The sequence below is a fragment of the Manis javanica genome, chromosome 8 (assembly GCF_040802235.1).
Source record: "Manis javanica isolate MJ-LG chromosome 8, MJ_LKY, whole genome shotgun sequence".
Classification (NCBI taxonomy): Eukaryota; Metazoa; Chordata; class Mammalia; order Pholidota; family Manidae; genus Manis; species Manis javanica.
Window position 1 is genome coordinate 13,210,830 of NC_133163.1, and position 24,997 is coordinate 13,235,826.

Here is a 24,997-nt window from a genome sequence, read left to right on the forward strand (position 1 = left end):
CCATTATATAACAGCTATCCATTGGCCTGAAATTCTTTTTGTTCCTTTTTTCTTAGGTTCTAATTCAAAGATATTTTTTTAAATATTAGTTCCTATGGGAATAAAGATAATAACATCCTACTAGCTTATGTTATTATACTGGGGAAGGTTAAGCCCAACTAGTATTTGTGTAAAATAAGGAATATTTTTCAAAGGAATAAAATTATTTTGTTTCAAGTGCACATTAACTAGGACTATTCTAGTGCATCATAGACTTAACAAAAATCTATAAGGGAAAGATTTTAATTAAACAAGAATGATTTGTATTATTTCTTAAATGTAAAATGGATCTTTAAAACCACTTGGATGAAAAGTACTTTTTCTACTATGTATTTTAAAGCTCCCTACAATTCTGTTTATACTACAGTTGGGCAATTTTTGTTTAAAAAGAAAACAGTTTAATTCAAAAAGGGATGGGGTTGCAGATAAGAATATGTGAAAATTACTCAGAATTGTAGGGACCTTTAAAATACATAGTAGTGAAAATTAACTCTTAAGTATGACGAGTCAGAATTCAGAAACTTTTGTTCTCTAAAATGATCAGAAAGGCAATTTTTGAAGGCTTCAGTTGCATGACTGCATCTTAGTATCGAGACCCTTGGCTATTTGTACCCTCATAAGCTCAGCCCACACAGCTGAGCCAATTCATTTGCCCTGAATAAAAGTTTAGTGAAGAAAAGCATAGTATTATTCGCAGAGCTTTCTGAAGATGCTGAATTGATCTAGTGGCTGCTTCTGTGGACTCTCAAATGCTACAGAGAAAAGCAGGCCTGAACACAGTTGAGAGCATGTTTCAGTGACAAGACGCACAGCAGACAGAGATCTGGGCTGCCCCCAAGGAAGAGGTGGCATGGTGTCACACAGTGTGGTATAGGGCACACAGTATCGCCTACTTTTCCTCTTGCTTGAGGTCAGGTTTGAATATGGTATGTTTTGTGTGTGTGGAACGACTGGCCAGCTCAGTTTGTCAGGAATGAGCAGTTTCCCAGAATATGGTGCTTTCAGCACTAAACCCAGGAAATCCTGAGCAAACCAGGGCAAGCTGGTTATCCTGTGGATATAGCTAATGGCATAATCCTGAGTAATAGATTTAACCAGGGTGGTACTTCTTTTTTTTTGACTTAATAATATACAAATCCCATGCAATCAGGACTGCAGTCAGTACCTAAGGGGACTTCAAGGCAAACTGGCTCACCGAGGCAGCAGGTGATATGGTGGAAAGACCAGGCCTCAGGATTTCACCTCTGGCTTCACCTCTTCTGCTAGATGTTCTTGGACAAGATGCGTAATAGTAGATGCTTCATAAAATGTAGTTATTATGGTTAACAAATTATGTGCCTTGTGGACCAGGGCCAGAATTGATCAGCCTTCTCTATATTCTTGATTCAGCTCTAGAGGATGTTGGAACTAGAGTCTAGGAGGGCACTGGGGTGGACCTTCAGGCATTCTGAGTTGTAGCCAGGTGGTCTTGGAGGCCCAGCCCATGTTTTCTATAGCAACCCGGCCTGCCTCTCTCAGGGCACTGCTCCCATTGCACTGTAGTGATCACTTGGGGTGTCCCCCTCTGTGGGGGGCAGAGGAACTCCTCAAGGAGAGGTACTTGTGTTACTCATCTGCAGGCCAGCGCAAGGCCTGGCATCATAGTAGGTACTGCACAATGCGAATGGATGCGTGGATGAGTGGATAGATAGATGGGTGGGTGGGTGGATGGAGGGATGGATGGGCAGCATCAGTGGGCCAGTAAAACAGTTCTTTTGTCTTTATGGAAGAGAAATTGAATCAATGGATATGGAGGTTCTTTACAAGGGAAGACCTTATGAATGTTCTCACGGTGACATTTTTAGGTCTCTGGGTCTCCCTAAGCAGCCCCACCAGGTGCTCACCGTACAGGAATGGTGTTTATGGGGATGCTTTAAATTCAAGCGCAGAGTCCAGCAGGCTTGCCGTTTTCAGGAGCACTGGTGTCCTTCCGGTTGCAGGCGTTGCTTGACGTTTTCTGGGAGCATGTGCCGAAGTGGTTGTGTTCCAGGAAGCCTAGCTGCCGAAGTTGTTCTGCACAGCTGAAGCAGGTTCTCTGGAGTGGCCATGAGACCAACACCATGCACTTTTTCTTATTTTGGGGGCATTCTCCTTATTTCCTTTTTTTCTTTAATAGTCTAAAGTGTTCAGTTTAACTCATTAGCCAAATTATCAAAATACCGTTTTTTTTAATGTATATATTTAAGTTGTGCCTCATTAGAAATTTGGCAGTTATAGTTAGAGGTCCATTATTAGCCAAGTTGTTAGTTCTTCACATGTTGTTCTAATGCACCCCAGAAACGATAAGATTTCTAGCACTTCTGGTTCGTTTCTTTCAAGGTGCTGTGGCTAAGTCATCATTGATGAGACCAGGGCGGGGCTTTGGACAGACCTATCCTTACCCGCTCCCTGAATTCACCAAGACCATTGACAGCTTGTCACTTGGTTGGTGTTGGGAGAGGCAACCATGATTTAACTTCATTTGTAAAAATCCTGACTGGGCTGAGAAAATTATAGCTCTGAGGGATTCTTCTTGAGGCTGTGGAAACTTGGCTTTATTAATTGTGGAAAAAGAGCAGAGGAAATAAATAATGCTAAGTAATTCAAAGTCTCTTCATAATTAATGTTGTATTCATTTTTCATGAATAATTAGGAGAGACAGAAACCATGACATCCCAATCTCACTTTTTATGAACACCCAAGAGGAAAATTCTTTGATGTACAAATTCATGCAAAACCAGTACTTGTGAAATAATAAAAACTGGAGAATACTGAGTAGGCCTGGGGTGGAAATAAGACATTTATAAAGGGACAACATAGGCACACGCTCAGCCTAGCAAGGTCACTAGGTCACTAGTGCAGATTCTCCAGGAATGGGAGTTTGCTCTTAAGATAAATATAACAGGACACATATTCTCCCTGCTTGTCCTGCACATGAATCCCCCTGTTTGTCAAATGCCACCCCAGATTGTTAGACTTAGCAAATTTTCTGGATGGCAAACACCTATAAGACTTTTTAGCCTTTTTCTCCACAGCAGACAGGCAGTTCCAGTAAAGGCCTTATTACTGTCCAAAGCCATCTGTGACATGTCTGCCACCGAAAGCCATAATGACCTGGCTTGAATTTGTTTTCTGCCGGTAGAAAATCCTCCTTTACTTACAGAACAACATGAATGTTTGCTTCCTATCTGAGTCCCACCGTTGGCAATTAGTCTGTTCCATAGTGCCTTTTAAAGAAAGTAAAAGTAGGTTTTTTTCCCCTCTTCCCACCCCAGACTGTTAAACACAGAATTATGTCTTGTATGTGGTGACATTTTGAGGTGTTCGTGGTGAAATACAGTTGACTTCCATGTAAAAGCAAGAATGACTGTGTGTGCAGTCAAATAGTAGGCCACTGCGGGCTTCTGCCATCTGGTGTCAAAGGCCAGTTAATAAAACCAAGTCTAGGGGTCTGGCCCCAGAGTCTTAGACGTCACAGGTACATGGACTGAATTATAAGTTGCGTGGAGCTTAGCAGAAGCTTCAAGGCGGAGCATCCTTCTTTTCTTCCAAAAACCAAAACCTCATTTTACAAGCAAAGCTGGATCTTTGATTGCCGTGTGGTCTCTCTGAAATCCATAAATTTAGATGATGTAGTATTAAGGCCAAGCCAAAACTTAACCAAGGCAGCTGCCACCTTGCTAAGTACAGTCATGGCCTCAGCGTGTCCCCACATGACACTTTGACGGTTCTGCTCGGCCAAGGGAGGCATCTGCTGGGAGGGTCAGACCTCAGGGCCTGCGGATCCTTTACCTCCAGGTTCCTCCTCAAAGCTGAGGGTCAGTGGCTGTTATTCCAGACAACACACAGAAACGTGCTTCTGTGGCCCACCTACATGCGGTGGTAGGAGAAAGAATGTGGAACATCCGTTAATGGACAATGAAGAGCTGAAATGAAACATTTAACAGTTAAACATGTAGCTTGTGTAAAAATCACATGTGAACACTGGTGGAGAGGGAAGGTGAGGATGGCTTCGCATGTGTACTAACAGCCGTGAATGCTTTTTCAGGGCCCACAGCCTGTCCCCTACAGATCACCAAGCAGCTTTCTACCTGGCTCTGCAGCTTGCCATCTCCAGACAGGTCAGTTCCTCGAATGTCCCCTGAGCACAGTGTACACCCTATCTTGATGAGGCTCCATCAGCATCTAGTGGGAGGTAGCAGCTGGTCTGTGTCCCCCTGGGGCTGACCTGGAGCCAGGGTCCCTTCTCAGAGGATGCTGAGTCCTCATGGTGAAGATCTGGTGTTTTGGTCAGTTGAGCAGCTTCTGTGAAGACGCAGGTGTGCCAGGCTCTGCTTTTAGGGATCAAATCCACAAATCTGGAGGGCCCAAGCTGGGGTCAGAGGGCAACATGGGATGCAGCACATGATCTATACCCTGAACCCAGGATTCATCAAAGAGCCTCTGTCCTTGCTAAGAGCCCAGGTGGGGTCTGGTTGTCATAGGGAATCTGTGATTGACAGGAAGATGGCAGCAGGCGTAGACAGAAGACACCAGTTCCTTCACAATATGTAGAAAAATGAACAATTACACACAGTGGCTCCTCAAAAGAGGAGACTCCCCAGTATTCTCCTTGCTGGAAGGGCAAGCTCTGCTGGCCTTCACCTCTTCTGGAAGCTGCCGTGCCATTCTCAGACCCTCCCATCCCTTCCCAGCTGTCCAGAGACTCTGGCCACAGGCCTGCCTGCCCACCAGGTGCAAGACACTGGGGGTGACCCCAGCACATTCCTGAGTGCTGACTGGAGGGTGAACCAAGGGTCAGTTCCTCAGACATGCCATTCTCCTGGCAGGCCTGGGCGGTAGGCATGCCCCTGCCTTCCCGGAGGCCTGGGAACAGTGTTGAGAAGTGGCTCCCACTGGTGACCTAGCGACGGAGGAAACCAAGATAACCCCCTGGAAAGGTCCTCCTACTTGGCACGGTGTGGCTCACAACTGGATGGATCGAGAGCGGCTGCTGCTGCAGCTCGGGGCTGATGACCCACATCTGGACCCACACCTCCCCTCCACCAGGAACTTCTTCTCACCTTCTCCATGAAGCCTCCTCCCTGCCGCAGCCTGCACCTTGCCTTCCTCCGGCTCAGCTCTTTTGTTGAGTATCTGTCTTTCTCACTAGACTTTAGGTGCCAGGAAGCAGGAGCCCATGTTTGTCATCATTGCTTCACCCTGGCATCTGGAACACTATCTGACATGTGTGAGGCACTCAGTAATACTCGTTGAATGAAGGACCAACTTCGAATCCCTTCAAGTCAGCCAGCCCTGAAAGACATCAGTTTGAGCCCTGTATGAGTTGGTCCCTGATGGCACTGCGTCCTGCAGATTGACCCCATGAGTATACTTTCCTCTTGAGCCTCTGCCTAACAGCTGGCTGAGCACTGTGCACCCAGAAGGCTGTCAGCCAGAGGAGTGGATGAGTGGATGGAACCTTGTGAGTGTGGCATCAGCCTTTGTGGACACACAGTGTGACCAGGCTGGACCTCTGTAGAAGTGTCTCCCTACTGAGCAGGGCTGGGGGTTGAGGCCCTCTTCGTCTTGGAGCCAGTGCCATTTGAGCGGGAGGAGAGGACGGCTGAGGAGTCAGATTGAGAGCCACTCAATAGCCAGGTGACAGTGCTCAAGCCATTTCACTTGTGGACCAGCTCCTCCCTGTAAATGAAGGGGTGGCCATGATCTCCCTTCCAGCTATGACAGCCGTGATTCTGTGGCTCAAAAGCAGAAAGCCTCTGTCACCAGCATTTATAACCTAAATCCATCCAAAGTGGAGTTTCAGAAAGGAAAACAGACAGGTTTGGGAAAGATGGAAGTTGTGGCTTCCTCCTAAGGGGTGAGGTTGCTGCGGGTTTGGGAAGAAGGGGGAGAGCTGTGAAGAGGTCCAGCCTAGGGACTGAGGTTGGGGGTGGGGGGGTCAGGGAGGAGTCCCAGAGCTGGTTGTGTAAGAAGGCTTCAGTCACAAGCTCAATTTCAAAATCCAGCCTCAAGTTCTCATTCCTCCCTAGTTACTGTTAAACCTGCATGGAATTTTGGGTGTTCAAATATCCACTATGCATGCATTTTATCCACCCTGTGCTTGGATGATTTTGAAGAAAGACTTGAACAGCTGTTGCATTTTTGAAGGTTACAGTTGTATCTGGTCCTACTTGAGTTTAGATACATCTGTTTGGTGTGTGGCATTGCAATTTGTTTCTTGGTTGCAGTTATTTTGGGTGGTAGTTTGGAAAGCTGTTGGGGGGTTTGTTTGTTTGCATACTTCCTTGACATCTAAGGGACGCATTTTGTACGCATCTCCATTTACAGTGGAATTACCTTGGGTGTAATCAGAAGTAGATCAATTTTGTGGAAGAAGAGAAATTATTTATTTAGGGAGCAATCAAAGATTTGGTCTGGGCAGTTACACAGGAAAACAGGACTCTTGTGTCTCCTTCATTGGTTGTACTGTCACCTGAAGACGGCACTTGCTCTCCTGTTGGTGGTTAATGTCACACGGGGCTATCGTAAAGGTGGCTTAAATCTGAATATCTGAATGTGGCACAAGGCGAAACAAGTCTGGGTATTTACAGGGAATCAGATATCACAGTGGTGGCTACTTGTGTGTGTGTGTGTGTGTGTGTGTGTGTGTGTGTGTGTGTGTGTGTGTGTGTGTGTGAAAAGTCTTTTTGGTTTGTCTTAAACCAGATACCAGAGGCTCTGGGGTACGTCCGCCAAGCTCTCCAGCTTCAAGGTGACGATGCCCACTCCCTGCACCTCCTCGCCCTCTTGCTGTCGGCACAAAAGCATCACCACGATGCTCTGAACATCATCGACATGGCCCTGAGCGAGTATCCAGAAAATTTTATGTAAGTGACCCAGGGTTTTTTTTTCCCTTCCTCTAAAAGTGTTAAATTGACTTGTTTCCCTTTTCTTCTCTCCACTCTGTCTAATTTAAGTCCATCACGGACATCCTGGGCATAAATAGTACAAAATTCCCTTTACTCTTGTGTTTCCATGATATTGACAAACAAATGTAGTCTGTTAGGTCAAGCTTATTAAGTTAAAATACTTTATCCATTTCTTTCCCAGAGTGTACCTTTGGAGCACACAAGATGATTTTAGATGAATTGTGGATGAACATTTTTATCTTACTAGTTACACCTTTTTAAATGTGCATTAGAAGAAATAGAACTGCATATCAAAGTATGATTTCATATGACTTACTGCTCACAGGGAGATAAAGAATTCTTTAAATGGGTAGAGTCAATTTAAAGAAAAATATTAAGTAAATACTAATACAGATATACGTGGATATGGCACAAGCTATTTGAACAAACTCCAATGACTGAAATTTGGGCAACATAGCTTTATAGCTTGTTTGTGCTGTGTTTCCAGGAACTTCCACTAGTTCCAGGTAATTATTATATTTGAGGCAACTTTGATCAAGGTGCTGACCTCTTTGTGCCTTGGCTTTATTCTGTAGGAAATGGAATTCCTACATCAATCCATCAGTATTTGTACTAATCTAAGAATTGTCATTAGAAACTACCATATGCTGGAATTATCTACTTATCTTTACATCCTTCCTCCGAATTCCTGAATCCAGGCCTGTTGGTTAGTCAGTGTTGAAAAGGACATTCATCGTCTTTTGGGCTACTCAGTGCCCATTTTATCCTCAGTGGCGTAGCTTAGTAACCAGTACACAGAGACCAGAAACAGTAAACACTCCTGTGTGCTGGCAGGTTCTAGCTGTCTAAGCCACAGGGTCGGTGATGGGGCTGGGGCGGCTTGGGGCAGGGGAAGAGGGGAAGGAATGTCTCTGCTGGCCTGGGTGGCTCTCTTCACTTTCAGAAACAAGTGCAGTCACTAATTCTAAGTGGGTCTGGATCGCTCTATTTCTCTGCCTCCTCACCTTGCTATATTTTTAATCAGTTCGGTTCAGTTGCTCTTCCTGGAAAATTGGTTCACACATTTTCATTACAAACATTTCTTTGTCTTCCAGTGAAAAGGGCACTTATCTTCCCCCATCGAGAAAATTCTCATTATAATCTAGAAAATGTCTGACTAGAAATTTCTTCTGTAGGTTCTGCTACTTAACCGGAGAGAACTAAAGAGCTTTGCTGCAGATCTCAAACTTGCTCTTTTGCACACCAAGTATATTTCTTCTAGATTTTATCCAAAGCTGGTTATCCCGTGGAACGTTAAAGTGGTGAAAGCACTTAAAACAAAACAAAACTCAGTTCTTTACCCATCAGTAAAGTACAACCCGATGCAATTGAATCCAGTCTCTCTCATCAGTATTTATAAAGTGACATTCCCTGCCTCCTACCCCCCAACACCCTCATTAGACTTAGACTCCAGCATGTGGCTACTGGTAGATGGCCTCAGGTGTCATCCCAGAGGGGCTTATTAAACTAAATAGCCACACCACACAGTAAGCAATAAGGAGCGTGGCTAATATGGCAATGCCTCTCAGTGACAGCAGCTGACAGCCTTTTCAAGTAGTGTAAGTAAGGAACAGCAGTAGAGATATTTGAGGAATGCGAGCCTGTTATTTTAATGTTAAGCTGTAAGCTCAAAAAAGCAAAGCATATGGCAGCAGGTCTGAGAGCAGCCAATGACTTGTTTGCTTTTGAAATATTTGTATTTCTTCCTTTATGATGGGCAATTTCTTCCTAAGAATACTTTATAAAAAGTTGGGGCCAGATGTAGTCTGTGGATCCAATGGTTTCTTCCCAACCTGGGTGAAACATTTCAACACCAACCTAAACAGGATTACGTGGGCACGTTTCCCGGCTGCTGGGTTGCATTATCTGTTTGTTTGTGACAAGCTTGTCTCCAGAACTGTAGGCTCTTGGAAGCCTGGGAATGCCTCAGGTTTCTTGTGTCCAGCCAGCCACACCTACCAAGGCCTGAGTACATGGTCATGTTTGGTCAGTATCTGCGAGACGGAGGTGAAAACGCCTCCCATGTTAGAGTCTGGCTTGTTCACTTGCTGAACAGTTAAACTGTTGAACAGAGAACTGATTTAGCTCTTAGTCTGGTGCAGAGAATTACAGATTTTTTTGTCCCTGTTAAGCTTATTCAAGGTACTTAACAACTTCAACAATTCCATGGTGACAGTAAGGATGGGCAATACTGAAGAGGCCAGCTGCCCCCCTAAGGACGTTCAGCTGCCTTAGCTGATCCGTAGGGCACATGTGCATGGTGCTCACTCAATGATTGGTAGGCATTCATGCTATTATTATTATTACTACTACAAATGTGTTTTTAAATATGGTATTTTAGGATCTTTTAAAATTTTTATTAAATAGTATGATCAAAAGAGTATTAAATATATTTAATAATAAAGCTAACATATATATACCCATTTCTTAGTTTAAAAAAGCAAACATTAATATTCTCATGAATTATTCTGTGTGCCTCTTTATCCTGTCTCCTTACCTCTCACCTCTCAGGTTAATTACCATCCTGAATGTTGAGCATTCTTTTGTGTTTCCATACCATACATATTTGTACTCCTAAACAATAAAAATTTCTAGTTTTGCATATTAAAAATATTTTTAATGGAATTGTATCAAATATATCCTTATATTAATTGGTTTTGTTGCCTGGCATTATGTTCCTAAGGTTCATCCTTATGCACAGAGCAGCAATATATTTATTTACACTGATAAATAGTATTTTATTATATAAATGTGTCAAGATGTACATATTTTTCCAGTCTACTATAAATGGATATATGTTGTTTTCACTTGGGGGCTATCATGAACAATGCTGCTATAAATATTCTCACACAGGTCTCGTGGGCACATGTGCAAGCATTTCTCTAGGTATGACCTATGAGTGAAATCATTCGGTCATAGAATATGTCCATCTTCAAATTTTTCCAAATAATTCCAAACAGTTTTCCAAGGAAGTTGTGCCAGTTTACACACCCACCAGCAATGCCCAGGAGCCCATGTGACTCCATACACAACAATCTGAATCAGACTTATTTTGGCCATATGGTTGCTAGCTAATGGCATCACATTGTGAATTTTAAGTTAGATGCCCTTCATTATTAATGAGATTGAACACCTTTTTATTTCTTTATTGGTTACATAGCTTTTCTCTTTTCTTAAGCACATGTAGATATCTTTCTTCTTTCCTAATTGGGTTGACTTTTTCACACTAGTTTGTAATATTTCTTTATATATTATGGCTACAACTCCTTTTGTTGGTAATATGTACGGCAAAAAAAATTCTCCCAATTTGTGCCTTGTATTTGCTTCCGGTGAACCAAACTTCTTATTTTTAAAATAGTTGAATTTGTCAATAATTTCCTTTCTGGATAGAATTTCTTGTGTCTAGTTTAAGAAACCTTTCCCTGCTCCACGAGCACATAGATAGTCTCTTACGTTACCTTCTAAGAGTTCTCCCATTCCCCGTCACACTTCAATCTAAGGGTCCATCCAGAATCCATTGTTTTGTGTATGTATTACATGAGGGATCCAGTGTAATTTTTTCCTGTATAGATTCCCAGTTGTCCCAGCATCTTGTACTGAAAAGCGTCCTCTTCCTGTCACCCATGGTGCCACTTTTGTCTTAAATCAAATCTAAATCATTGGGGATGGGGCGGGGGGGCACCCGTGTCTGAGCTTTCTTTTTGGTCCCGTTGGTCCGTGTGCCCATCTCCATGTGAGGACCTCTGTCTCTTCAGTGTCACACCTTCGTTGTATGTGAGGCAGGTCCATCCCTGTATCTTGCTCTTTAGGAGTGTCATGGCTTTTCTCAGGCCTTTGAGCTTTCATATAAATTCTTGAATTATTTTGTCAAGTTCCACCAAAAATGCCTGTTGGTATATGTTTAATCTAATAGCTCTGTTTGAGGAAAATTATATATTTATGACAGTAGGTGTTCTAATTCACAGCCATTGTATCTCTAATTATTTAGGCCTTTAAAAAATTCTTCCTAATGAAATTTTATAATTTTTTCATAAATATTTTGCCCAGTTTTTTGCTACATTTATTCCTGGTTACCCGAAAATATTTCCATGCTTTTGTGTATGGTGTATGTTTGCAGTATTTTTTAAATCAAATTTACTGTCTATTTATTGCTTGTGTATACAAAGGCAGCTGATTTTTTTTGTACATTCTTTTTGCTGAAACAGCCAGTTAAACTCTTATTAATTCTGACAATTTATATGCAGATTAGTTTGGAATTTCTATATAGACAATGATTTTTATCTGAAATAATTAAAAATCATGTTTTTTCTCTAATCCTTCAACTCTTTAAAATTGCCTTAGTATACTAGTTAGGACCTTCTGTACAGTTGAATAAAATTCTTTCAATTTTTAATTATTAAGAAGTATGTTTGTTGCAGGTTTGTTTATAGATACTATTTAAGAGGTTAAGGAAATTTCCTTCTTTCTGGTTTGCTAATATTTTTTTTATCATAAATTGATATTTCATTTTATCAAATGCTTTTTCTGTATTTATTGAGATGATTATATGATTTTACTCCTTTAATCTGTGAATGTCATATTAATTGATAATTTTTCATGTTAAATTAACCTTGCATTCATGGAATAAGCCCAATGTGATCATGACATATTAGCTTTTTTATGGATTCAACTTTTCTTATTTGTTAAGGAATATTTACATTTAAGTTCATGTGTGAAACAGCTTGTAATTTTCCTTTCTCATCATATTCTTGTCAGATTTTGGCATCAAGGTTAGGCCAGCCTCATAAAATTAGTTGGAGCAGTTCATTTTGTGTATTTTGGAATTATTTGTATAAGATTGGATTGTTCCTAGAACAGTAAGTTTTGATAAAATTTGCCTGTAAAACCATCTAGAGCTGGTATTTTTTCTTTTTTTGAATTTTAATGACATGAAAAGCTTAAATATACAAACACTGAGTGACTACTATGTGCAAACACTGTGCAGGTACCATGAAAGATTAGAGCTGGGCTTTTTTCTATGCAAAGACTTCGGATGCTTTTCAAAAATGATTATAGGATATTCAGGTTTTCTACTTCTTATTTTTTTAAGCTGTGTATAACACATAAGCTGTAATATATAATATGTGTATTTTAAGGATTTGTCCATTTCATTTAAACATTAATTTTATTGGCCAAAATTGTTCATAATGTTTTAAATTATCTATTTATTGTCATACAGCTTCTGTGGTTAAGGCTTTTTCATCCCTAATACTGTTTTATGTGCCTTCCTTTTTTTCTTAAACAGTCTTGCCAGAAATTTGTCTGTTACATTGACCTTTTCAAAGAACCAGGTATATGTTTAAACTATATGTTTACTTTCCCTTTCATGAATTTCTGTTCTTATTTCTATCATTTTCTTTTTTTCTATTTTCTTTGAGGTCTGTTTTGTTTTACGAGGCTTTCCTTCTTCATCTTTCCAGTTGGATGTTTAGTTCATTCATTTTTGTTTTTCATGTTTTTCTAACATAGGAACATAAGACTAAAACTTTCCCACTAAGTATTGCCTTAGCTATAAAACACAATTTCAATATGTAAATTTTTTGTTATTGTTTAGTCTCAATGTTTTTAAATCTCCATTATTCTTTTTTGACTCATTAGTTATTTTAGAACAATATTTTATAATTATCAAATATATGGGATTTTTTTTTCAACTTTTGTTAGGGACTTTTTATAATTTCATTGAATTGTGTTCAGAAACTATAAACTATATAAATTTAAAATTTATTGAGGCTTGTTTTATGGTCCAGCATGTGGCTACTTCTTGTAAGTAATTCCATGCATCCTTGAAAGGAATGTTTTCTGCATTTTGTGGGTAAATTTTTATATATTTTATTAGATTTATATAATTTATGTATAATTTTAATAGATTAAGCTATTATGCTATTCTGATCTTTAATCTTACTGATGTTTTTGTTTATTTATGTATCAATTATTGAGCAGAGATATGTTGAAATCTACCACTAGGCTGGGAGATACTCCTATTTCACCACCTAGTTATAGCAATTTTTTTATAGCAATTTTTGCTTTATATAGTTCAAAGCTGTGCTATAAAGTGCACATATATTTAGAATTGCTATGTCTTCCTGGTAAATGCAACCCTTTGTCATTATATAATAAGTCACCTAATTCACCTAATTCATTTTGCCTTAGAGTCTATTTGATGTGTTTATACACACACATCCACAACATATATCTACATATGTGTACATATACACATACATTTATTTACACTGTGTGTGCTTAGAATATCTTTCTCCATTCTTGTACTTTGAACTTTTTACATCCTTATGTTTTAGATGTACTCTTTTGCCCATTATATATAGCCAATTTTTTAATTCAGGCTGACAGTCTTATCTGGAACATTTAGTTCATTTCCACTTATTGTAAATACTGATAGATTTGCGTGAGTGTCTCCCACATCATTTGTGCTATTTGTGCTGCCCTTTTTTCATATCTTATCCTCTCCTTTCTTGCCTTCTTTTAGATTAATTATGTTTTTATCACATAGTTTTCCTTTACTAATTTGGAAAAGAAACATTCTGTTTTGGTTGTTGAGGCTTACTGATTATCCTAGAAATTTTTAGTGAGGGTCTGTTGCTAGAAAACTTTCTCGTCTGTGTCTAAAAATACATTTGGCTTTACTCTCAAAAGAGATTTTTCAACCTATAATTCTAGGCTCACATTTTTTCACAACACAAGTGATCTTGCTCCTTTTGTAGTTGTTGAGAACTCAATTGTTTAATTTTAGTTCATTTTAATGCCATCTGTCTTTCCTCTCTGGCTGTTTTTAATTGTCATTGTAGCTGATGATTTACATTTCACTATGTATGAAACAGCTAAGTTTGGAAACTGCATGGGATTCACCAGACTTTTAAAAACTGAACTGGTATTGTATAATTTTTAGAAATGATATACAATAATACATATGAGATAGTTGGATCTTGCTTTTTGATTTAGTCTGATAATTTCTGCCTTTTGTCTCAAGTGTTTGGTCCATTTACATTTAATATAGTCAATGACATGGTTGGATTAATATCTGCCATTTCTAAAGGTGTCTTGTCTTTTTTTGTTCCTCCTCTACTGGAGGAACCCTTTAACCCTTTAACTATTAAATATATAAACAAAGGGATGAAAAATTAATATTTGCTGATTATGTATTAAATGTCTAATGCATTGTTTTTCCCAAAATAAAATTTAAGAAAGTACGTATTTTTATATTGAGGAGTGTTCATAAATTCTGATAAACTCACTACTGTACTTGGCTTATCTACTATACTCCATCTTTCTTCTTTTGAAGTAGAACTTTGCAAGAATTTCCTAAATGACTAATATATTCTACGTAGTAATTTTCCTCATTGGCCCAAAAAGGTAGAATTAGGTGTCAGGTGATTTTGGAAAATTCTCTCTCCTAGAGACAGTGTGGCAATCTGTTAGCCAGGGCTTTGATCAAACCCTTACACACTTTGTGTTTCTGCCATCAGAAATTCATTTTCAGATAAAATATTGGGATGAGAACTAACAGTTTATTACTGACAGTTTGTCTTTGGAAAATGTATCACACAGTATCATACTTATTGAGGCATATAACTTTAGCATAACTAAAATTTTTTATTCTTATTCAGCAAGCCTTACAATGGCTGCTAAGGGCAGCCATCACCAGGGTTTAGTTTCTTGCTCTGAACAAATTGTGGTTGTGTAACTCACCTAATTACAGATTTTAAATTGATTTGAATTTTTCTCTTTCCAATTTAAATGGAATATATTCATGTCCTTTTTTCTGGTCCTGTCTCAGAGAGGTCATCAAATCGATAGCACGGGTGGGAAACCATCAAATGTTACCACAAAGCACAAAAAAGTAATTTTTGAAACCTCTAAAGGATACAAATACAAAGAGGATCATTAAGGTGTTTGGACAGTTCTTCTAAGTGTCTTTTCTGATCCTTAACTTTGAGATATTGAAACAAATCATAAGTCACTTGATTGGAAAACCACAGGCTCTTCTAAATTCTATTCTGTATGTGGTCTCTATTCTTGTACATGTGCATTTGTCAGATGATCAGATTTCTTTTTACACCAACAGAAACTAACTGTATGAAAAGAAGCAAACATATGTAATATTCATTCATCCAATCATTTAGCTAGAATAACCACTAGCATTTTTATGCTGCTTTGTTATAAGCACCCCTTATAAGCACTTAACACATTTTTAACTAATTCAGTCATCATGAGAACCACAGTAGCTATGTAGATAATTAATATATTCTACATAATAATTTTCCTCATTGGCCCAAGATGGTAGAATTCTTGGGCCAATGAGGAATTCCTGTGAATTATCATCTCCATATTACAGATAAGGAAACCGAGGCACAGAGAGGTTGAGTAGTTTGTTCAAAATTATGCACCTACTAAGTGGTAGAGTCATGATTTGAACCCAGGCAGTCTGGCTTCAACATCTGTGTTCTTAATCACTACCTTTGAAACACTAAATTCTACCACATTCAGTGCCGTGTGAGGTATTGGGGATGCTGCCATGAATTAGAGAGATGGTTCATGCTCTCTCAGAGCCAGCAATCCAGATGAGTAGGATTTTTATCTCCCCTGTTAATTTATCAACAAACTAGAAAATATGGTTAGGATCAATCTTTACTTGAGTGGAGTATATCTGGTTAAAAAAAATCACTACTGGCAAGTAAGACTATGTTTCTGTCTCACTCTGTCTCACTTTCACACACTCTCTGAGAAACTCAATTTAAGTTGAAATACCATATTGAGTAATGTTTCTATGTAGTGATTACTGAGAGGCCAGGGTTTAATGGGCTATTTTTATGTCTGAGCTCGGTGATGGAGTAATGATCATGCCTATTAAATTTGCATTTGATAGGAAGTTGGACCACAAGGGAAAAGGCTATTCATCTCATTAAGTTAGAGAAACAATCCATGGATACCTGGAGGATGTCTGGGAGGAGGAGTGCTAGGTAGCCAACCCAGGGATGCTCGTCCCTGGGGTACAGGTTAGGGAGGTGATCTTTGGGTAAAGGAGAGGGGGTAGCAGCCTGAAGACACCATAGATCAAAGTGGAACAGATTCAGTGGCACAGTAGCTTATTTAAAAGCAACTTTTCACAACAACAACAAAAAAACCTGAGTAAAAAATGGACAGAGGGCTTGAATAGAAATTTCTCTAAAGAAGATACTCAAATGGCCAATAAGCACATGGCAACATTCTAGCATCACTAATCATTAAGGAAATGCAAACAGTGGAATACCACTTCCCACATCCATTAGGATGGCTATTATTTAAAAAAAAAAGTACCAAGTGTTGGCCAGGATGTGGAGAAACTGGAACCTTTGTGTTCTGCTGGTGGGAATGAAAAGTGGCACAGCCTCTGTGGAAGACAGTATGGCTGTTCCTCAAAAACTTAAACATAGATTTCTATGTGATGAGCAATCCCACTACTGGGTAAATAGTCTAAAGAATTAGAAGCAGGAACTGGAATAGATATTGTACATGCATGTCCATAGTAGCATTATTCACAATAGCCAAGAGGTGGAAGCAACCCAAGTGTCCACGGACGGATGAATGGATAAACAAGATATGATATATATACATGCAACACAATATTATTCAGACTTACAAAAGGATGGAAATCCTGTTACATGCTACCACACGGATGAACCTTGAGGATATTATGCTAAGCGAAATAAGCCAGTGACAAAGGGGCAAATGCTGTGTGGTTTCTTGGTTTCTCTTCTGTGAGGTACTTACGGTGGAGCAAATCATGGAGACAGAAAGTAGAATGATGGTTGCCAGGGGCTGGGGGAGAGGGGAACAGGGAGTTACCAGTTAGTGGGGACAGAGTTTCAGCTTTGCAAGATGAAAAAAGTTCTGGAGACAAGTAGAGGTAATGGTTGCACAACAAGGTGAATGTGCTTAATGCCACTGAACAGTATGCTTAAAAATGGTAAATTTCATATTAGGTATATTTTACCACAATTTTTAAAAAAATCAACTTTCCAACCTCTACTCATTGGCATGTGTGTGGTGGGAGAGTTTCCCACATTCTTGGAAGGCTGAGGTGAGACAGCGGGACTCTTCTGTCTTGGGACACTCTGGCTGTGGATCAATAGCGACTCTTCCTGCTGGGAGGGACTTTCTGAGCCAAGCAAGCAGCCTCCTGCTACACCAACCCGTTTATGTAATCTTTCTATCTGGTTTTGGGTGTGTGATGCCTTTAGTAAATGCAGATGCTTGTCAAGAGGCAAAAACATCTCCAAAAGGCAATGAAAAATGGTTTCAAAACTGAAAATTGGGTTTATGAGACAAGGGTAGAAGAACTGGAAGAGAGGAAATGGAGGAGAAATTCACTTGAAGCCAAATTTGTTTATGAGAAGATCCTCTTTCTCCAGAGCCAGCGGCAGCCTTGTCCTCAGATTGGGAGGCCTACTCTTCTCCCCATTTCCACGTGACCAATACTGGACATACATGTGGCAGTTTGTCCTCTGACTTAAAGTTCTCTCAGGAGTGCCCTGCTTCCTTTACAAAGAGCTCCCCCTTTCTGAATTATTTCTGAGGATGTTGGAGAGGAAGCATTCAGGGCATGCCTGCCTGCCCGTTAGCCAGCAGTGGGTGGAGGAGCACCTCAGAAGGCCTGGAAGCTGGGAGAGGCTAGACTGGGCAGCCACACCGAAGCCGTGCATCACCACCACTGGCCAGGGTTCACAGGAGAGGTTTCTGGTGCGAGGACTCATGGTCCCCTTTGGCATCCAATCCCAGAGAGAGGTGTGTCCACCCGCTGGTCCAAAAGAGCCGGTTCAACTCCCTGGCACCCTGCCAGGTCTCTTCCTTTCTGGCGCCCTCTCCAGCTTTGAGTGGAGGGCCCCACCTCTCCATCACAGGACTTCTGAGGGTTCCTTCAAGTCCATGTCACATCTGGCCTGGGCCCTTTCCCCTCTGGGTCTAGGTGACTGTAGTATTCCCATTCTTTTGACATCTGCCGTTGTGCACTGAAATAGCCCAAAAGCCTCATTTCCATCCTCAGACTTGGGAATGTGGGGAAAGAAGGACCATGGGAACTGAGTCAGAAATACGACACAGAAATCCTCCAGAGGTGGCTTTGGGGAGTGGCAGGTCAGCTGATTTACTTTTGGTTCACCCCTCCCCCAGTTTAGAAATGACCAATGGCTTTGTTGTTCAGACAGAATAGATTATTTCTTTTTAGAACCATAGTAGTTCAATGGGAAGACTTGCTTTCAAATATTTCCTGTTCACACATTTACTTCCCAGATGGCCACTGTGCTAAAGGCACTTGCTTGCCGACCTGCTCACCAAACCAGAGGGCAGGCCCTCCACCTCCTATTCACCCTGCACCCACCTCGGCCCCTGGCACCACACTCCAGAAGTAGCCCTGCTTGCGTCCGTTCTGTGCAGCTTTGCAGATAGCACCAGACACACTGACTCCCTTCATAAAATGTCAGACTCAGGCATCGGAGGAGGTGCTTGAAACACAGGCAGTGTGATTCCAGAAATGTTTTTGCTTCCAGGTCCCTTCCAGTTTAGGTGCTGGTTCCAGGATGCTTATTGGACTTGAGGATAATAGCTGAAGCAGAAACAAAAAAATGAGCCAAACTGGGGTTTCTTGAGGTGATTTATTTCAGCTAAATATGTCAGTTGTTTATTTGTTCTAAAAATATCACTAGAAGGATGGGGGAGTATTCCAGATTGTTGACACTTTGACTGAAATGAGAAGCAAAATGTAACTGATATGGGATCTAACAGGAGCTCCTGCCTGTCATAGAGAGGAGGCAGGATTAGGATACCAACAGGCGCAGCCGAATCCTCAGGGGCAGCCGGGGACCGTCTGCCTGCACCTCCATCACTTACAAACAGCCTCCCAGCCGAGGCTGAGGGGCTGCTGAGTTCTGTAGAGTGAGTCATCTGCTCCTGATACTTTCTCTTGCTAACTAAACGTGGTGTCGATTTTCTCAGGAAACAGTAGATTTCAGAGCCTGGGCTGGGATAACAGTGATAACAGTGACAGCAAGGCCCGCATGGGAGAAATATGGAACGACCTGCTCAGACACACCTGCGCACTGCATGGCATCTATTCTTGAGTAACAATGGGCCTTAAAAAATAGTCAGCTTTCTAGAACTTTCTCAGTGGTTCAAAACTCCGAAACAGAAGTTTGCCAATGACCACCTGGGTCAGTTCCTCCAGGGCTTATTCCTAGGGAAGGTGAACTTGTAAGAAGAGCCGTACTCTTGAGCCCTCCTTTGGGCGGTTCTGTTGGCAAACTGAGCAGGACTCAGCGGGTGCTTCTGGGTTTTGTAAAGGAAATCGGGTACTCAGATTTGATCCCCAGAAAGCTTGTAGACACAGAGTTTCTGTCTGGTATCCTGTGAGTGTTGGATTTAGTTGGGTTAGCACACATTTTAAAAATGTTTAGTTTTGATTACCAGGCGTGACTCCAGACACACACTGGTAATCTTGAACCCAGTCCCTGTTTACTTGCCTGGTTCTGGAAGACATTTCAGTTTTCCAGCCCTGAGAAGGATCTCATGGCAGTGATTACTTTGGTATTCTGCAGGCTCAGGAGGTACCCTGTATGTGGGTGACCATGCCAGTGGTGCCTCCGAGTGGGTACACTGACCCTCCCTGGAGACACTCAGGGACAACCTGGAGAGGGGCAGGTATAGCACAGGCATCAGAAAGCCATCCAGGGAATCCCTCCAGAAGGAAGGGGAGCATCTGTACATGCCCCCAGGTGGGGTGCCCTTTGTGAGCTTAAAGTAGGAGGTTGGTCAAAATACCCACTGAGTTTAAGAACAAAATACACCCAAAATTCTTACTGGAATGAAATCCACAGGTAGCATTTCCTAAGTAAAGGGGCTATGGGAACTCTTTTTTTCTTGGAGATCTTTAAAAAAAAAAAATCAGACCATTTAAGGTTAGGATAGAGAGTGATGAACTCAAGGGGTGCTTCTTGAACTTAAATTTTGCACACTAATCACCTGGGAACCTTGTTACATGAAGATTCTGATCCATTGGGTCAAGAATGGGTAGATAGTCTGCATTTCTCAGCAGCTCCTGGGGATGCGAAGGCTGCCTGCTCTAGACCACATCGGAGTGACAAAGCATTGCAGGACCTCTCAAGGCCTTTTCCAACTGTAGATTATTTGGAAAAATCTACATTTTTTTTCTAATGAGCTGATGAACTACATGTCAATACAGCAATTAGGTAAACCAGATGATAAAAAGTGTGTATTTCCTGTGTAACCATTGACTATCTAGATCATTCATTCAGTTGACACTGAGGAAACACTCCCTTTAGTGAGACCCCAAGCAGTATTTGGTATCTAGGGGGAGCCGTCAATATATTCCTTCCATGCCTCCCATCCCTTCCAGCAGTTGTCAGAGGATCCCCGGGGCAGTTTGAAGTCTCGGTTCTGGGTCCCTCACAGCTGGAAACCAGCCTCATCGCTCCCCTGGTGGCAGGCCAGGAAGCTCAGGCCTCTCAGTACTGATCATCAGCGACATTGACTCAGCCCAGGATCAGAGGCTGTTTTTGCAGAGAAAACCACCTTCTGGGATTGGAAACCCAGCCAGGAGAGCAAAGGTGCCAAGCCCAGCACAGAGGGGGCCATCGGAAATGTTGGGAATAATGAATTGAAAAAGATTTCCTTCATGAAAGTCACACTGGAACCTGGAAGCCCTCCTTCCCCTTCTGGCGTATTGGCTACCTTTGTTTGATGGCATACCTCCCTGGAGCCGGTGACAGGCTGCTTCTCAGTCCTTTCACTCTGTGGCCAGCTGACTCATCTGGTTTCAGATTTCCATCCCTCTTCTCCTGGTTACCACATGCTTTGGGGGCACCTCTTTTGGTTTCTCTTCCCATTCTGATCTGTGGCTGCCAAACCATCTTCCCGATTTAAAATTCCATTTCAGCATGCTTGCCTGCTCACTATCCCAACCTCTGCCTGATAGAGTATTTCTTTTACCTGGTGATAGATGCTTGCTTTCTTTTGGGGGTTGGGCAGCCAGCTCTCAGGTCAGGCTCCCTGGAGGTGAGGGGTGGAGGTGGTATTCAAGGCCCCCCTGGCCACTGCTCCTCGTGGGCAGAGACCGTTTGCTCTTCTGCACAGCTGTTTTGCCTCCTTGCCTACACGCAGCAGGTAAACAAAGAGCAAGTCCCTGGCATGCTGAGCCCACGCCGCACAAACAGGTCAGCACAGAGGACCGAGTGTGCACAGTTCTTTTGATTTTATTTCTGAATCATCTTCCTTGAATACAGCATTCACTAGGTCAGTTAATTAGTGAAGGTTTTGTGTGTTAATAGGTGTGTTTCCTCCTTGTAGTACTTAATGAGTGCGATTTTAATGCCAAGTAAGATAGGAGGAAATTGTTACTTTAGTATAGCTATAGGCTTTTCCAATTTATTCTCATTGAGAGTTCTTCGTCAGAAAGCTTTGTAAGGTGTATTAGATGTCAGAATTTAGGAATACCTACCCTTCGGCTTTATCTTGGATCCCAGCCTTCTATCCCAGATTCCAGACTCCATTCCTTGAGCTCACTGTGGACACTCAAACCTCTCTGCTGTGCTCGAGATGTTTGGTCGCCTGCCTGCAAGGCTCCTCCCCAGCAGCCCTCTCCTGCCAATAGTGGAATTCCTTTGTCTTCTCTGTTGTCTTCCATGAGCCCCAAGCAGAATCTGTCTCCTTTTTGTGCTGCCAAGGAACTTTGTCCACACATCTGTCTGTGTTCATCACATATCCTGTGTATATGACTCTAGACTGTGAGCTTTTGGCAGGGAAAGACCATGTCTCATTCCCCTTTATAGCCTCAGGAGCATAATAGACACCTTTTAAATGATTGACAAAAGGATGAACCAATTCAAATTCATTATCAGGCACATTGACATATAGGTGGTCAACTGTAGAAACATGGGGTGAAGAAACAGGTTACAAAAAATATTGTATGCATGTGAGATGAAGTAGGAGGTGGATTCTGCATGGGATGGGGGTCATGGAAGATGTCAACAGCGGGGTTGTCATAGTTGGGGTGGGAGGGGCTCTGGGGAGGGGTCTTCCAGGCAGGTGGATGGAACACCAGGAGCACAGACAGGGAGCTGTGGGGTCTGCGAAGAGCTCAAGGAGTGCAGTCTGAAGCCTGGCACTCGTGGCGATGGGCCCAAGATAGAACTAAGCTAGAGCCATGTGCTAGCAATGAGTGACCAGTGACTGGGGGCAGTTTCCAGGGGGTCAAGTAAGTCTTCCTGTAGATGACCATTAGACAGCGAACATGGCCCTGAGAAAATGCCACCGAGATACATTCCCTAAAGTGCCCAGTGAAAAGCCGCAATGCCACATGCCCCAGAGCTTCACCAAGTGTGCCTGCATCTCTTTTCTAAGCTCAACACTCAGCCAAACATGGTTGTTATCTCTAGAGTCATTTTGGGAGTCTTAAAAAAAAAATTCCGAAAAATACGGTAAAATGTCATTTCTGTTTATTTTAATGAAACGTGAAAGTTTGATTACCTAGGTCGGGTCCTTCAAATGTGCCTGGCTTTTGGGTGACAGAGGCAACTCACAAAAGCATGGACAAATTTGATCATTTCTCAAAGGGCCACGTATGATGTGTGCTGGGAATAGCACCCCAGCAGCCCACCTCCTCGTTTCCTGCAGCCCTACTCAGGTTGCAGGGCTGTAGTCTGTCCCTCAGCCGGCAGTCCTGCCTAAAACTCACGACCAGGTCTTTTCTTCTGATGGGACAAGTAAGTGCTCTGAGGGCAAGGAACTATATTTTTATTCCACACAGTATCTAACACAGATCTTTGACGTTTTAGTGTTTTAAATATTTGGCGATGGGTTAGATAATTCTGTGTGTCTTCATTAGTGTCAGTAGTGTGGTTAGAATATTTTCTGTTCTTCCCCTTTGTTTCCTGTTCGGTGCTTTGGAGTCAGACAGTTTCGGGTTTGCCTTTCTGCTTTACCAGTGGCTGGCAGTGTGAACTTGGGCAAACTGCTCACCTCTCAACCTAACTTGCAGGGTTGTAAGAATCAGCGATTAAATATTTAAAGTGTCAGGCAGCTGCTGTTGTTACTGTTATTATTTTACTTGTCTTGAAAGCAAGAGTTTTCTGGCTTGTGGCTTATTATTGCACAGTTGAGAGCACTTGTATTTTCTGGGATTGCATTTCCATTTGGGAGCTTGAGCTCCTATTACTTCAGGCCGGCTTCAGTGAACATGTGCTATTTGACCTGAATCTTGAAAGATGAGTAGATGCTTAAAAAGCAGAAATGGTTGGATGGGAAAGCCATTCCAGACAGAAGGAGTGGCATGGGCAAAGACTCAGGGGCACAAAGGAGAGGGACATCTAGAGGAAGTCAGTCATGGCTTGAACGGGGAATGTCCGTGGTGGGCAGTGGGCAGACGGAGGCTAGGCACGTGGGCAGGAGCCAGATCACGAAAGGCATTGTATCAGACGCTAGTTCCAGCTGCCCATAACAGTGAGATTGGTATTTGCACAGGGCTGTCCTAGTCATGAATTTCCTATAAATTTTCAATGAGTCTCTGAACAAAAGTGTTTTAACTAGGTTGATAAACTTTGAGCCAGGGATAGGAGATACGAGTAGACCATTTTCCCAGCACGTGACTTGTGAGTATACTTAGAGAGGCATCTTGATTCATGATTGGGCCTGGGTGACGTGTCAGCAGTTGGTCTCAGCCTGGCCTCTCTTCTGCGCTGTCAGGCTGGCAGTTCCTCACGTTGAAAGGCAGTCAGTGCTGATTGGCCCCAGGTCTTTTCATAACTTGTTTTTTGTTTTGTTTGTTTGTTGCCTCGGGGTTTCCTCAGTAGACTGCATGTAGAATATCTGGACATGAGCTGCAGCAAATTCATGCTGATCATCGTGTGCTCTTCATGTCTGTGCTGGTGGAGCAGACACCCAGCCAGATGTTTTCCCATAGTCTTGCAATGTGTGAACAGAGCTCGGCAGATCTGATGAGGGCATCACTGGGTCTGTTTTCTGTATTGTTCTCCGGCTTATACACAAGGTTGGGGCAAAGGGAGAGGCTGCACCATCTCGAGACCCGGACTCCATCCCCTGCTTTTACCTGTGCATCCCAGGGAAGGTCTGAGTTGGGCTTGTCGGTCTTCCTCCCCACATGGAAACACCTGGCCACGTTTGCGGGGCGCTGCTGTCGGTCCCCTGCCTGTGTTCTCCAGCTCCTTTTCTCTGCCTGCCTCACTTTCCTGCTGCCCCTCTTGTCTCACTCCCAGGTGCCTTTCCCATCATTTGTACTCAGCACTTGTACTATTGTTCTTCCTGTCTGGCTCTCTTAAATCCAGCCCACACCTTTTCAACTCCATATCCTGAGTCAAGTGTTTGAAAGCTGTTATTTCATGCTAATTAGAAGTTCTTTTTCCAGCCAAGAAGCCTTGCACAGAACTGTTCCCCCAAACTGAGGCATAGAGACAAGCTCTGGCATTTAGTACTTTGGGTAAAGTTGAAGGAATCGTTCGTGGATAATTGCTGTCAGCGCCACAGTGCTGCCTGGTATGCAGGGAAACCTTCCCCACCTTCCTCAAGACTGTCCCTGGGGCTGGCAAGCTCGGAGCTTGGCTAAGGCGGAAGAACTCGGTGTGCCTCCCAGAGAACATCTCCACATTCTTAGGTGGAACCCTCAGTGGCCAAAATTGCTCAGCACCCAGCCCTCATCCAGGAGGGTCTCTGGTCTCTGAATACATCTCCACCAAATGCTGATAGGCAGCCATGTGGCAGCAGCTTCTTCCGCTGAAACAATCCTCTCTTTCTGGAGGGATACGTATCTCCCAGTTGACCCAAGTTTGGTGGGAGTGTCTGGCATAAAGCTACCTCCATTGCCTTCTAGCCTCAGGAAGACACCAGCAGGAGTTAGCTTCTGGCTCCTTAAAATCCCCTCAAGACACCGGGCA

At 42.4% G+C, this 24,997-nt stretch overlaps 1 protein-coding gene across 9 annotated transcripts in view; it reads left to right on the forward strand.

Moving 5' to 3' along the window:
• The window catches only part of TTC7B (tetratricopeptide repeat domain 7B), a 227,149-nt gene that overhangs the window by 134,151 nt on the left and 68,001 nt on the right, over nt 1–24,997 (forward strand). For all 9 annotated transcript variants that reach the window (XM_073241981.1, XM_036991605.2, XM_073241983.1 and 6 more), the window contains 2 exons: nt 4,106–4,178; nt 6,766–6,926. In XM_073241981.1, coding sequence (XP_073098082.1) covers nt 4,106–4,178; nt 6,766–6,926 — 234 coding nt within the window. The remainder of the gene's footprint in view (nt 1–4,105; nt 4,179–6,765; nt 6,927–24,997) is intronic.